The 14,491-nt window shown below is 38.0% G+C and overlaps 1 protein-coding gene across 1 annotated transcript; it reads left to right on the top strand.

The window, feature by feature from the left end:
* Positions 1-38: 38 nt before the first annotated feature.
* LOC128027631 (elongator complex protein 1) lies at positions 39-14,472 on the top strand. Its single transcript, XM_052615398.1, has 37 exons — positions 39-964; positions 1,414-1,594; positions 1,694-1,846; positions 1,955-2,036; positions 2,499-2,579; positions 2,688-2,773; positions 2,923-3,022; positions 3,269-3,359; positions 3,482-3,605; positions 3,682-3,775; positions 4,615-4,845; positions 5,013-5,183; positions 5,257-5,344; positions 5,822-5,977; positions 6,158-6,264; positions 6,441-6,544; positions 6,641-6,694; positions 6,776-6,881; positions 7,049-7,164; positions 7,257-7,330; positions 7,831-7,909; positions 8,057-8,136; positions 8,211-8,348; positions 8,538-8,623; positions 8,697-8,845; positions 9,701-9,824; positions 9,926-10,023; positions 10,907-11,108; positions 11,191-11,252; positions 11,346-11,408; positions 12,433-12,493; positions 12,602-12,715; positions 12,965-13,076; positions 13,187-13,314; positions 13,606-13,757; positions 14,158-14,233; positions 14,309-14,472. The coding sequence occupies exons 2-37, from the start codon at positions 1,445-1,447 to the stop codon at positions 14,374-14,376; spliced, it is 3,960 nt and encodes a 1,319-aa protein (XP_052471358.1). The 5' UTR covers positions 39-964; positions 1,414-1,444; the 3' UTR covers positions 14,377-14,472.
* Positions 14,473-14,491: the final 19 nt, after the last annotated feature.

Here is a 14,491-nt window from a genome sequence, read left to right as displayed (position 1 = left end):
TGACATCCGACTCGTGAACGAATCATTTAGGTCAGATCTTTTCAATGAATCACTTAAACCTGTTTGCAAAACCGGTCTGAATACTTTGATTTTAAATTGGACTAAATAATTCGTGATTTGTATAAGAATCGGTGACTGAACTGGTCTGATGTTCGTTTCCACAAAGACAACGATACCCAACTTTATAGTCTAAAGTCTTTTTGAACTCTTTTGGTAATGACGAAACTTGCGACGCAGCGACAGTAGCCAACTGTTAGTTGCTTTTAGGAAACGCACCCCTGAGCAGTCAGCTGATTTATTTAAGACAACCCCGTTTATATCGGACCTGTCAGATTCATTATGAACAAACTAACCACGAAGAACCGTCTCTGTCGAACCAGTCCGATTTGCAGTGATTCGAGTGAGTCTTATGCGATATTTTGTCAACTCTCCCTCTCTCTCTCTCTCTCTCTCTCTCTCTCTCACACACACACACACACACACACACACACACACACACACAGACTGACACACAGTTTGTTCTGAAACGTAGAGAAGACCTATTCGAATCCTGAAGATCTATTATTTATTGAGCAGAATTATCAAACTGACCAAAAAAAAAAAAACGAAATTACACCTTGGTTAATGACAAATAATCGAAAAAAATAATGAAAAACAAAAATATGTGAACACATAACTTCATTAAGGATTGGAACCTGAAACTTTTGGAGCATGAACAGCAGGTTTTATTTTTCAACCTTTTCTTTGAAGAGACCAGTTCAAAAGAACCGATTCCTAAAAATGAATCTGAAGTCTTTCCTCCACGACGCCAGAGTGCGCACTTGCGTGCATAATCAGTATCACACTGACATTTCTTCTACGATGTCAGAGTTCAGGCCGCACTGACTACAACGTGCGTGTGTTGTGAATGTGTATACTGCAAATGATCATTTACATCATATAAAAAGACACAAAACACGACAAGGTAAGCACTGATCTTTTTGTCTTTATATAAAAACAAGTGTTTTTTTTTTAATCTGATTTGTGCCAGTTTTCTTTTCATTTTGTAATCATGAGAATTATGCTGATGTTGAAAGCGTTAACTAGATGAAGTATTTGATTCGTATGAATTTTTAGTACCACCATGTAAATACTATGATAATCACCCAGTACCATGGACACACTTGACTATATTTGTTGCTGATAATAATCTATCAAACCTTTTGATGTATACTTGTGTATGTATTACTAAATAATAAAACTTAGACCGGATAGTGCAGAGAAAGCAATAAATGTCCAGCAAACATAGATGTTTAAAAAGCATCCTAGGATGGATGTTGTGGAGTTGAAGTTGACAGGATGCCTTTCCCATGTCTTATTTTTGTGATTACAATCAAATCAATCAGTCCAACAAAAAGTGCAACACTGTTTCAGATCTCATCTTGTTGAAAGCATCTACCCTAAAATGAGAAACCTCAGTCTGCTGCAGCGCTTCAGGTGTGTGGATCTTTCTGTCCCGGGATCCCCGCAGTGCTTGACCATCAGGAGCGAGACCGGGACCGTGCTGGTGGCCTCTGAGCTTGCCATCACAGAGTTTGACCCTCAGACCGAAGAGGTATTTCTCCATTTTGTTCCAGGGGGATTGGCCCCTGTTTTAAGATGTCTAGAACCAAATAGCTATATATTAATCTTGCTGTATAATGTGCTTTTATAGGTTTATAAAGAGGTTTCGCTGACGGCAGATGACTATCTCCCAGAGGATGGTAGTGGGGTTGTGGTGGCGATACAAGATCTGCCAGATCAGGAGTCAGTGTGTGTGGCCACTGCCAGTGGTGATGTCATTCTCTACAACCTCAACACCAGTCAGGTGATCACTCATTTCACCGAAATGCTTTGATGATTGTGTAAAATGATTGCTAAGTGATTCTGTAAAATGCATGTGCTCTTGTTGTACTTTCTGATTTCTCTCTCACAGTTAGAATGTGTTGGCAGTGTGGAAAGCGGTCTGACTGGCATGACGTGGAGCCCGGATCAAGAGCTGGTTACTCTGACCACAGGTCTATATCACGAGCAGTATTATTTTAATATCCTGTATACTTTTTATTAATATTTTGATTTAGTTTTTATTTGTATATTTTCCATGTCCATTTTAATTTCATTTAAAGTCTTAGTACTTTTATATGTTTTTGTCCATTTTAGTTTTTTTTTTTTTTATGTGTAAATTGTTTTTAAAATGTTATATATATATTATATTTTAGGACATTAAGTTAAACTAAATAAAAAAGAGAAATGTTGCTAAATGAAAAGTTACTAGCTAAAATATAATATGTTTATTTTAAGTTTACATTATATTATTCAAGTAACATAATTTTTTTTTATGGGTTTAGTTTAAGTTAACTATAATATCCCTGCCACTCAGGAAATATCTGTATGACTTAGTTAAATCTGTTTAGAAGTGCATAATAATCCCATTTCACTCTTTCTCATTGTGTCCGCTTGTGTCTTATATGGCATGTCAGGTCAGGACACCGTTATCATGATGACCAAGGACTTTGAGCCAATAACTGAGGTTGCAATCAATCAGGATGACTTTGGTGAAGGTATAATTCATAAAAGTCTTAATTTACCTTTTTTAAAATCATGCTTTCATGCAGGTGACTGCAATGCGTTCACTGTATTTGAGCAGTGATTTTGTTTCTGTGCCTCAGATAAGTTCATCACAGTCGGTTGGGGGAAGAAGGAGACTCAGTTTCATGGCTCTGAGGGCAAGCAGGCCGCCCAGCGGAAAGCAGCGGTACATTTTTGTTCTGTTTAGCATCGTTCTGCTTTACCAAATCAACCCACTACTGCTTGCTAATGTTTTACAGACCTCAGGGATCCCTGACATTTCAGCCTGGTTTGAATATGGTCCTTTTCTCACCTAGTTCTCATCCACTGTCACAGGAAGTGCAGCCTGCCCTGCCATGGGACGACAGGAAGCCAAGAATCACTTGGCGTGGAGATGGGCAATTTTTTGCTGTCAGTGCTGTTTGTCCTCAGACTGGTGAGAATCCCCCTTTCTGCTATTGTTATTAAATTAAAAGGGATATGCCAGTTTAAATTGTTCATCATTTCTGTAGCTCAAACAGTAGAACATGGTGCTAACAACACCAAGGTCATGTGTTCGATTCCCAAGGAGTGCATGAACTGATAAAATGTGCATCTTAAATGCTGTGTAAGTCACTTTGGGTAAAAGTGTCTGCCAAATGCATTAATGTGAACGTAAAATATAGCAGCTTGTTTGTTTCAGGTGCTCGAAAGGTTCGAATCTGGAACCGAGAATGTGTCTTGCAGGCCACCAGCGAGGTTGTTAACGGTCTGGAACAGCCTCTCTGCTGGAAGTAAGATATTCTGAACGTCTTTTAACTTGGGCTTTTTTTAGTTTTTACTTTTCTTTTCTTTTGACTTAATGCTGAGTCTAACAGATCTGATGTGAACTGACATAAATGTATTTTTCTTCTAGACCCTCTGGAAGCCTGATCGCTTCCACGCAGCGGCACCCTAACAAACACAGTGTGGTGTTTATGGAAAAGAACGGACTGATGCATGGAGATTTTACTCTTCCTTTTGGAAAGGAGCAGGTCAAGGTAAATCTGGGCTCCTCTGTTTGTGTTATTTTCAAAGATTTGAAATCTAAACCACGGTGCATGAATTGTTTCTCAGGTAAAGGAGCTGCTGTGGAACAGTGACTCTACTGTACTGGCTGTTTGGATGGAGGACTTGAAGCCCGGAGAGAACGACTATCTCAACACATACAGTAAGATGCAATTCAGTCTGCTTTGCATTAGGTCTGGGCAGTATGTCGAGTCTGTACTATATATACATATGTAATTTATAAAAAATATATGAGTCCATACTACAGTAGTTTCATATTTGTGCATCTGAAAAATATTGGAGGACACCGAGTGAGCTGCTGAGGGGAAAGTGCATAATCTATGTTAATAATAATAATTATTTAGCAATTATTTAAGCAATTATTAATAAATTCTTATGTTATCCCAAACATGAGACATGCCTAATATTAGGGGTTTTAAAATAACCTGTAAGATATAGTTAACATTCTGTGCAACTTATAACATCTTAGTGAGATCCCAGACTGAAAGCCCATTTAAAAGCTGTAGAATAACTCGAAGACTGCAGTCCACAAACAATCACCATCAAATTGAGCTGAATTTGAGCAGTTGTGCAAAGAAGAGTGGGCAAATATTAAAAGTCTAGATGTGTCATGTTGGTAGAGACAGAGACAAATCCAACCAGACTAAAGGCTGTAATTAAAGCAAAAGGTGGCTCATCAAAATACTGACAGAAAATAGTTTCCAACTCAGTGATTTTTTTTTTTTTTCTGACATGTTGGTGTTATATCTTTCACTTGGATGTTATAAGTTGCACAGAGTAAATACATCTGGATAAAACAAAAACTGTGTCCATTTTAAAGGGGGTGATTATTTTCTATATCCACTGCATATTGTATATTGCAATTCAGGCAACACAATTTTTTTTGTTTTGTTTGCCGTTTCGTCCAGTTTTACTTTGCATATTCAGTGATGGTTGTAGTAGTGATAAGTGTTGCTTATTAGGGATTTCTTTCTTTTACAGTTCAGCTGTGGACAGTTGGGAATTACCACTGGTATCTAAAGCAGAGTTTGCACTTTGGCATTGAGCCCCTCAAGGCTCCGGTCTGTGTGTGTTGGGATCCTGAGAAGCCCTTGCGTCTCCATCTCCTGACTCGAGGATGGGCCAGCTACACCTACGACTGGGGCTGGAGCACGCAACGTAGCCATGGCAACGATTGCCATGACAACGCCAATGTGGCAGTGATTGATGGAGGTAGACGAGCCCATTGTAAAATTTTTAATAATTGATTAATCTCTGTGTATTAATGTTGTAGACAACACACTGTTAGCTTTAGAATGTTTGTTGAGTAAATAAGGGATTTGAGTACAGTCTGCCAGTTAATGATATGAATAATGTCTGTGTTTAATGTCTTTTTTCAGATAAAATCCTGGTGACAACATTCCGCCAGTGTGTGATCCCTCCACCTATGTGTGCCTTTGAACTTCAACTTCCAGTTCCTGTTAACTTGGTCACCTTCCATTCTCAAGCCCAGAGGACCAATGAGCTCGCTGCTCTCACAGCTGATGGCCATATCTATGTATACGGTCAAGGTAAGTCATTTAATTTGAAACTTGATTCAAACATTGTCTTTTAGGATTTCTTAGTTGCATTTCCTATGTTCAGGTGGTGGAGTTGAAAATGGAGGTGCACCCGCCGGGATACCTGGCTCTAAAGTCGTCTCAACACCATTAGTCTTAAGAAAGACATACAGGTACAGATGATTATGATTTTGACTGTTAATAGTGCTTTACATTTCTTCAGGTTTCTACAATCTTCATTTAACAAGAAGGTGTGACGAAATAATAAAAACATTTTAGAATGATAATGTACTGTATCTGTAAAAGTTTGGGGTAGGTAAGATTTGTAAATGTTTTTGAAAGACTCTTGTGCTCACCAAAGCCACATTTTATTTACATAAAAATACAGAAAACATTTATATTGTGAAATATTATTAAGATTCATGTTTTATTTATTCTTGTTATGGCAAAGCTGAATTTTCAGAAACATTAGGCCAGTCATCAGTGTCACATGATCCTTTCAGAAATCATTCTAATATGCTAATTTGGTGCTCAAAAACCATTTCTTATTATTATCAATGTTGAAAACAGTTTTGCTGTTTAATATTTTTGTGTGTAAATATTACACGCAGTATGTATTCTGAATGCAGATGTTCTCTCTGCATCTGCAGGGTCTCCATTGATCAGGAGGAACCTCTGACGCTGCGCTTGCTGTTGTGGTTGAGTGAGGATTTGTTTTTGGCTGTGACCCACGGAAGATCATTGACCCGCCTGCTGAAGCTCACCCCACCGGACAGCCAGGACCCCAAGGACACGCTGGAGATCAGGTACTTCTGCTAAAATAACTAACTCCTAACTAACTTCGGTCTTGTCCATGTTTGTATTCAGTGTAGCTCACACAAATACCGACTGATCTAATGGGCATAAACATGAGCTCAGGGGCTGGGAATTGTCAAAACTTGAATTTTTTTCTTTTTCTTCAATTTTTGGTGTTGATCATTTCACAGGTCAGACGTTTCAGTGGATGGTTTTGTGATCAGCTTGTGTCACAGCCTCAGAAATGGCACTGTGGCTCTGCAACTTGACGACGGACAGATCCGGAAAGTTCAAATGGGTCAGTCAGTCCACTAATTAGTAATTATAACAGGGACCGGATTCGGCTACTGCACAGTTTCTCTTTTTATCACTTGTCTTGTTTTTTTTTTTTGTTTTTTTTCTAATGCAGATTTACAATGAATAATTTAATCACAAATGTAAAGACTGTTGTTAATGCTAGAATCTTCCATACAGACTCTTCAGAGCTCAGTCTAACAGAATGGAAGGATTCTACTGGCAATACCATCAACTTCCCCCGGCCTTGTGTTCAGACGGCACTATGTACCCTCAGCGGAGAGGTAAATATATAGTCTGCATCTGTCACTGCCCTTTATTTCATCATGCTTACTTCAGTTTCAATAAACACTTCCTGTTTTTTTTTTGTCTTTTAATAGGAACATTTGATAGGCCTCACAGAGAGATCACACCTCTACATCGGTGACTCACTGGTAGGTACCAAGAATATAAATGATGTTGTGTTCGTGCCAAAAAATCTGCCAGTTATGCTCACCAGAGTCTCTCTTCCACAGGTGGCCTCCAATATCTCCTCTTTTATAGTTTATGATGACTTCCTTTTGCTCACCACACACTCTCACATGTGCCACTGTCTCAACCTCAGCACACTCTCTATTAAAGGTATGTAAATGCATCAAAGAGATAAATTAAGTAAATATATATATACTTTTGTACTGTATTTTTAAATAAATGCAGACTTGGTTAGCATAGGAGACCTATCATAAACTTGACCTATAATCCATAAATATATAAATATGCATGTATGATGTTATTGGTGTCCCGTGCAGGTCTGCAGTCAGCTCTGAGCTCAGATGCTAATCAGAATGATGAGACTGTACGCAAGGTGGAGCGAGGCTCTCGTCTCGTTTCTGTGGTTCCCCAGGACACAAGACTTATCCTGCAGGTGAACAGAGCATGCTTCTTCTCATATCTGCATATGATTGGATCATTTTTTTAAATGGATAAATTGATTTAAGATGTTGTTTTGTTTTTCAGATGCCACGAGGGAATCTAGAAACCGTCCATCATCGAGCTCTCGTACTTGCTCAGCTCAGAAAGTGGCTTGATAGGTATTTTATGTTTAGAAAAATGGACAATGGTGCATGTACAAAATAAATACTGACATTTTCTTAGAAGAAAAAAAAATTACCCCCCCCCCCAAAAGTTGTATATTAAATTAAAAATGTAAAAAATAATACCTAATAAATTTGAACAACATGATTTGAGTTACCGTATTTTCCGCACTATAAGGCGCACTTAAGCCTTTTAATTTTCTCAAAAAACATCAGTGCGCCTTATAATCCGGAGCGCCTTATATATGGATCAAGGCACTGTCAAAATGTTGGCATTCCCTTTAGCACAGCTCCATCTAGTGGATGCATAACACAAATCCAGTCAAACGTTTGACAGCAGTATCTTTTATTCTATGCGCCTTACAATTCGGTGCGCCCTATATATGAAAACAGTTCTAAAATAGGCCATTCATTGAAGGTGCACCTTATAATCCGGTGCGACTTATAGTGCGGAAAATACGGTAATTTGAATCATCGTGCTGTGTTGTTTGTTTCAGGCTCAGATTTAAAGATGCTTTCGAGTGCATGAGGAAGTTGAGGATCAACCTCAACCTCATTTATGACCACAATCCAACTGTGAGTGACCTCACTCTTGTTGTCATTTCCTTTTACAATAACATCTAAACACATTCTTCTACACCACGGATTGCATTTCCTTTCAGGGAATAGTAGTAAATGAATAACAACGCTGCCGTCTTCCCCATTCTATGATTCCTCTCACAGGTGTTTCTTGACAACGTTGAGATGTTCCTGAAACAGATCGACTCCATCAACTACATCAACCTGTTCCTCACTGAGCTTAAGTAAGCCTTTAATGCAGAGGCTCTTTTGATGCTTTTTTCCACTTAATTTATATGTATATTTTTTTCATTTTTAGAGAGGAAGACACCACTACAACAATGTACCCTTGTCCTTCAAGCTCAGCCTCCAGTTCTGCCTCAGGGAAAGGAGGGAAGAAGGTGGACATCATCTGTGATGCCTTACGGTCAACAATGGAGACTCTCGACCCGCAGAAGTCAGTTCCTCTGTTATAAATGTTACTTAATGTTTATGTATATATATATAATGTTAAATGTTTCATAAATTGCAGGAAGTATAGTATAGCTTTCTACATCCCTCTCCAAATGAGAGAAGATTACATTTGACACATAATGCACATCAAGCCCTGATCTTCCTCCTCTGAGATGCTTTCATCTATACACAGGTATTGTTTGTGTATTCTGACATCACACGTGAGAAAAACGACACCAGAACTGGAAATCGCTCTACAGAAGGTCCATGAGTTGAGAGGTGAGTCACGGTTAGCTCAGTTATGAATGAGTTAAATGATGTGTCTGTTACATCGGTTTGTTTATGTGGTTAGTCAACCCAGCCAGCGGCAGCAGCAGTGTGAGCGCAGAGGAAGCTCTGAAGTATCTTCTCTTCCTCGTCAACGTGAATGAGCTGTATGAACACTCCCTCGGCACCTACGATTTTGACCTAGTGCTCATGGTGGCTGAAAAATCTCAGAAGGTCAGTTAGATGATTCCAGCTCTGATGCATCTTAACTGTTAGTTTTTATTTTTATAACTAGATGTATCATATTATATTACATTACTATAGACCGACAAATAAAATTCAAAATGTTCATAATGAAAAATTCACAATATTCACAGGACATTTTTATTATTATGTTACATTTTTGCAAAACAAATAAATACAATTCAGTCAATACGCAATGAATGCAATTGATAATTTTACATATAATCCATTTTGCATATGAAATTGATTTCATATTTCATCACATTATAGTCTATTATTTAATAATGATTCTTAAAATATATTAAATTAAACAAATTCATCTTTTCACATATGAGCTTCCATTTCCAACATTTGTATCACTTTATTACATTATTTAATATTACAACATGAACAAATACAATTAAGTTAATACATAATGAATTAAATTAAGTTCACATAATCAGCCATTTTGCATATTAAATTAATATTATTGAGTTGAATTGTATTATAACTAATATAATTTTTATAATTTCTCATATAAGAAGCCATTGCAAATTTGTTTTATTATATTCTATTATAAATATGTAATAAATAAAACTCTTGTTGACGTATAAGCAGCCATTTCACAAATTTGTATTACTATAATATTACTATTATATATTATTTTATATTGTAATTACATTATATCATATATTATAAAACGAATGTCCAAAATGCATTGAAAGTAGAAATTGTCCATTAGTTCACTGTAACACACAACAGGCATTTCACAGCTTTCCTGATCGTGAGATCTAGTTTTAGCACACGTCTGTTGTAGACACGGTTTTGAAGTGGTTTATAGTTTAAGTCTTTTCCTCAAACATGTAGGACCCTAAAGAGTACCTGCCGTTTCTGAACATGCTGAAAACCCTGGAGCCGAACTTCCAGCGCTACACCATCGATAAACACCTCAAGAGATACAGGAAGGCCTTACATCACCTCAGCAAGTGTGGTAAGAGCCATGCTGGACATCCATGAGCAATCCAACAGTAAATCTTCCTTCTGCCATCTGTATCTCTGTTTGGTTCTCCTGATCTGCCTCATGTTTTTCAGGTGAAGAACACTTCACAGAGTTGTTGTCCTTGGTGAAGGATCAGAGACTGTACAGTGAGGCTCTTGAGCTCTATCCTTCAGACAGTGAGCAATACAAGGCAGGTTTTTTTTTTGCAAAAGAAAAGCATTATCTATGAAGCCAAAGCAGAACTGTTGTGCATCTCTGAGCAGCACAGTGTTTTGATACTGAATGAATCCATGTTTTAGTGGCTCATTCGTAAAGAAAGTCGTTTTCCTCATGACTCAATGACTTGCTCATCTAGACCTCTACCACCACCTGTTGGCAGATTTAGTTTCTAGTTTAGAGTATTTCGTAATGTCTATTTAGTTTTTAGTTACGGACCGCAGCTCTGATTGGTTGTTTCTTACCGGGAGCGGATGACTTTCTGCAAATGGCAATAGGACCACTGGGAGGAGCCAGAGGAGCTTGATTTTTTCACAGACTATCTGTCTCATATTCTACTGTCAGGACATAATGACAGGTTTAATAAATATGTAAAAAAAAAAAATATTTTTACAAAAGTTACCTACTTCAGCTTTAAATATATTCCTATAATACACAACTAAAAGCATTTTAGGCCTTTTTACAGAAACTCTCAAAACTTTTAACTTGCTGAACCCCAAAGTGACTAAACTGGGTAAACTTGATGAAAAAGCTTCTATGAAAAGCTCTTCATTTTTTATTTTTTTGTTATGCAATACTTGTCTGGTGTCATCCAATCAAACCAATGTTTTTAAACACTGAGCTCCATTTAACAAAAACATCAAGCATATCTTCTGTTTGGGGAAGGGAGCACATACTATTATTATTATTATTATTATTATTATTATTATAAAAATCTAAAACAACCCTTACTATGCAACCAATTTAGGAATTTTGGCTTTAATTTTTTTTCAAACGGTTAAATATTCAGCTTGTGTGGTTTGTTTAATTGTGGCAGTGATGCCATGATCTTGACCCTTGACCTGTGATGTCATCAGACCCTGAGCGTGGCCTATGCAGAGCATCTAGTGGAGCAGCAGCAGGCGGAGCAGGCGGGACTGTTGCTGTGGAGATGTGGAGAGAACGCCCGTGCCCTGCAGGCCTTCATCAGCTGTACGAGCTGGAGAAACGCCCTCGCTGTGGCCACACACATCCCATTACCACCTGAACAGCTGCCACTGCTCGCCCGAGACCTGGCAGGTAGAGATCTCTGTCATGTATGCATGTTTCCTACTGAGATTATGAATATCCGGAAGCCATGTTGTATGTCTGATGTTTTCAGAGAAACTTCTGGAGGCCAGAAGGCATGTAGAAGCCGCTCTGTGTTTGGAGCAGTATGCTAAGGTACACTGTATGTTTCATAGCCATCATTTATCTGTTCTCCTCTGGTTCAAACAAGACTCACCAAGACTGATGTCTTCTGTGTTGTGTGCTCAGGATTGTGAGGAGGCCATCTCTGCTCTGATACAGGGAGCTGCATGGGAAGAAGCGCTCCGATTGGTGAGTCTGTTCTTTCAGATCTGTCCTACTTTACCAGTTATTGCCATCAGGTTTAAATGTTTTGTTATTACTAAACTGGATTAGTTGATTGGAATTGCAACATTTTTGCTGAAGTGTATTAAAATTCCAGTTGTCTCAGGCAACTGACTTTCTATGTAACCAAGTAATAAAATAAGTGTGCCTGTGTGTGTGTGTGTGTGTGTGTGTGTGTGTGTGTATATATATATATATATATATATACATACACACACACACACACACACACACATACAGTGGATATAGAAAAGAATGATCCCCCTTTGCAATAGTCACATTCCTGAAATGAAGATGGACACATTTTTGTTTTATACAGCTGTATTTACTCTGTGCAACTAATAATATCCAAGTGAAAGATATAACACCATGTCAGGAAAAAAAAAACAGAATCACTGAGTTGGAAAGTATTTTGTGTCAGTATTTTGATAAACCGCCTTTTGTTTTAATTGCAGCTTTTAGTCTGGTTGGATTTGTCTCTCTCTCTACTTACATTGCACATCTAGACTTTTAATATTTGACCACTCTTCTTTGCAGAATTGCTCATGTTCAGTTCAGTTTGATGGCAAGTGTTTGTGGACTTAAAGTATTTTTTTCTTAAAGTGGTCATATGATGCGATTTCTCTTTGGAGTATAATATTACAATCTCTTGGTTCATGAAGAAGATCAGAAAACTAAAGTCTCAAAATCCAGTCTCTGCCATGCCCCCCTAAAACGGCTCGTTTAAACACTCCGTGGACATTTTCATTACGCAAACATAGTGACGTAAAGATGTGGAAACGTGTTCGGCCAATTACAATGCACTGGGTCATTTGGCCAATCAGAGCAGACTGCGCTTGTCAGAAGTGTTTGAGAGAAGAGGGGCATAGAGAACATATCATAATGAACAGTATTTGAAAAATAATGTTTTTTAAACATTAAAGCATATTCTCAGCATGCATGCATACACACACACACACACACACACACATACTTTTATTTCTTATTCCAGATTTATCTGTACAACAGACAAGACATCATTGAGACTAATCTGAAGTCTGCACTTCTAGATGGTAAACCATCATATAATTATTAATATTTTATATATATTTTTGTCATTGACCTGTTTATATTGCATTTATTTTATGCTGTATCTTAACTGTATATTTGCTGGCCTGTAGCTCACAGTAATCAGACGTCTTTCTTGGAGTCCCAGAAGGCTTTGTTCATCCGTCACAAAAACCGCCTTGCTGTGGTCCGAGAACTCAAAGCCAAGGCCAGACTGGAGTTATTTGGTAAACAGAAAATATTAATCATTTATATCATTCGTTTTTTTCCAAAAACACTGCATGCATCCTTTGGAAAAAAATATTGCATGTTTAATCACACTGACTTAATATTTATTTTTTTATTTTTTTAATGGAGAGCTTTGATGTCAGTGTTTATATAGATTGTTTTCCCTGAATAACATGTGTTCAGTGATCTGGACACCTTTGGTTTTAAACTATTTCCTTTTGCTAACTGCCAGTCTCTTGGTGTTTCAGATGAGGACGGCCCCGACTGTGCAGACGCTGAGCTCTACTCAGAGGCCAGCAGCGTCTTGACCGGCAGCAATCTTGGCTCAAAATACTCGCGCAGCAACTCGCGCATTTCATCGTGAGTCAAATCAATGCTAACATAAACACACAAACACTTCACTGTTTATTGCCTCGTGACCTGTCAAGCAGCTGAAATGTCGAGGTTGAAGACTGCTAACTGATCTGCAGGAGGTCGTCTAAGAATCGGAGGAAAGCGGAGGGAAAGAAACACAGTCTGAAGGAAGGAAGCCCATTTGAGGACATTGCCCTCCTGAACGCACTTATTCAAATCATCACCACTGTTGATAAGATGAGAGGTGAGCTGAGGACACAACAGAAGCACGGGTATACACACACCAGTATGTGTTTAATGGATATTTTATTTTCTAAAAATATGGACATATTTCAAATGTCTGATTTCAAGTGAAGTCAGATCTCAACAAATATACAGTGGATGGATAATGGTTTAGTGCCTAGTTTGGATTGCATGTTACTTTAAAGCTTCACTGAATTGTTATGAATCTGATCAGTTTTCTTGAAGCTGTATTCTGTATGTGTATGAACATCATGAGATTCACACTGATGAATGTTCTTGTCTGACCCTGCAGAGGAAGTTCACAGCCTGCTGAAGGCTCTGGTGCTCTTCCAGTCTGACGGTCTGGCCAGCAGCCTGCAGAGAGACTACAGTGAGCTGCTCCAGCTCATGGAAACGGCCCTTCCAGAGATCTGGACTGAGAACCTGCAGCAGGGCCAAACTCCAGTGAGTCACACACACAGGCTCCCATTGACTGTTACAGCATGTTTCGTTGTTGTTGTTTTTTTATAATAAAATAGTCTTTGAATATAGAATTTGAGATTAATTGAAGTGACATTCAGTGTTGCACACACACACACACATACACACACACATGTTCGTCAAAAAGTAAATGTTTTATTTTTTTTTTTCTAAATTAGAATTAGGATCTAAAATGTTGTTGTTTTTTGTTTATTTGCCAAAGCCCTCTTTTAATACTCTAATTTAGCACTTGGTGCTTGTTTATGATGCTTATAATTAAACATTACAACTGGCTAACCTCTTTGCATTAAAAAAAGAAAAAAAGAATATTTATGAATTCTAAGACTGTAAATTTTGTCTTGAGTTTTGTTTCTTCTCCCTTCAGCTCACAGGTCCAAACTCAACAGCCAATAGCATTATGGCATCATTTCAACATCAGCGACCCGCTGCGCCTCATCAAGGTGAGTACTTTTAGTGAGGATGTTTTCATTCATGTGATCCGTTTTAAATTTACAATGACCCTGTTCACTCCTCAGACACAGAAGCCCCGACTGCTCCAAAATTGAGGAACATGGTCAAGTGGAAACTCAGCATTATTAAATAGTTTGCATGTGTCTTCAGGCTTTTTTTGTGTGTGAATTGTTTTTGCAAATGTCTATTTTATGGGATATTATGGAAGAATTAAAAATTATGAAATATTTGTCTTCTGAGCTTCATTT

Source organism: Carassius gibelio, chromosome A14, assembly GCF_023724105.1.
Source record: "Carassius gibelio isolate Cgi1373 ecotype wild population from Czech Republic chromosome A14, carGib1.2-hapl.c, whole genome shotgun sequence".
Classification (NCBI taxonomy): domain Eukaryota; kingdom Metazoa; phylum Chordata; class Actinopteri; order Cypriniformes; family Cyprinidae; genus Carassius; species Carassius gibelio.
Note: the sequence above shows the minus strand (reverse complement) of the source record. Positions and strands in the feature narration are given on the sequence as shown.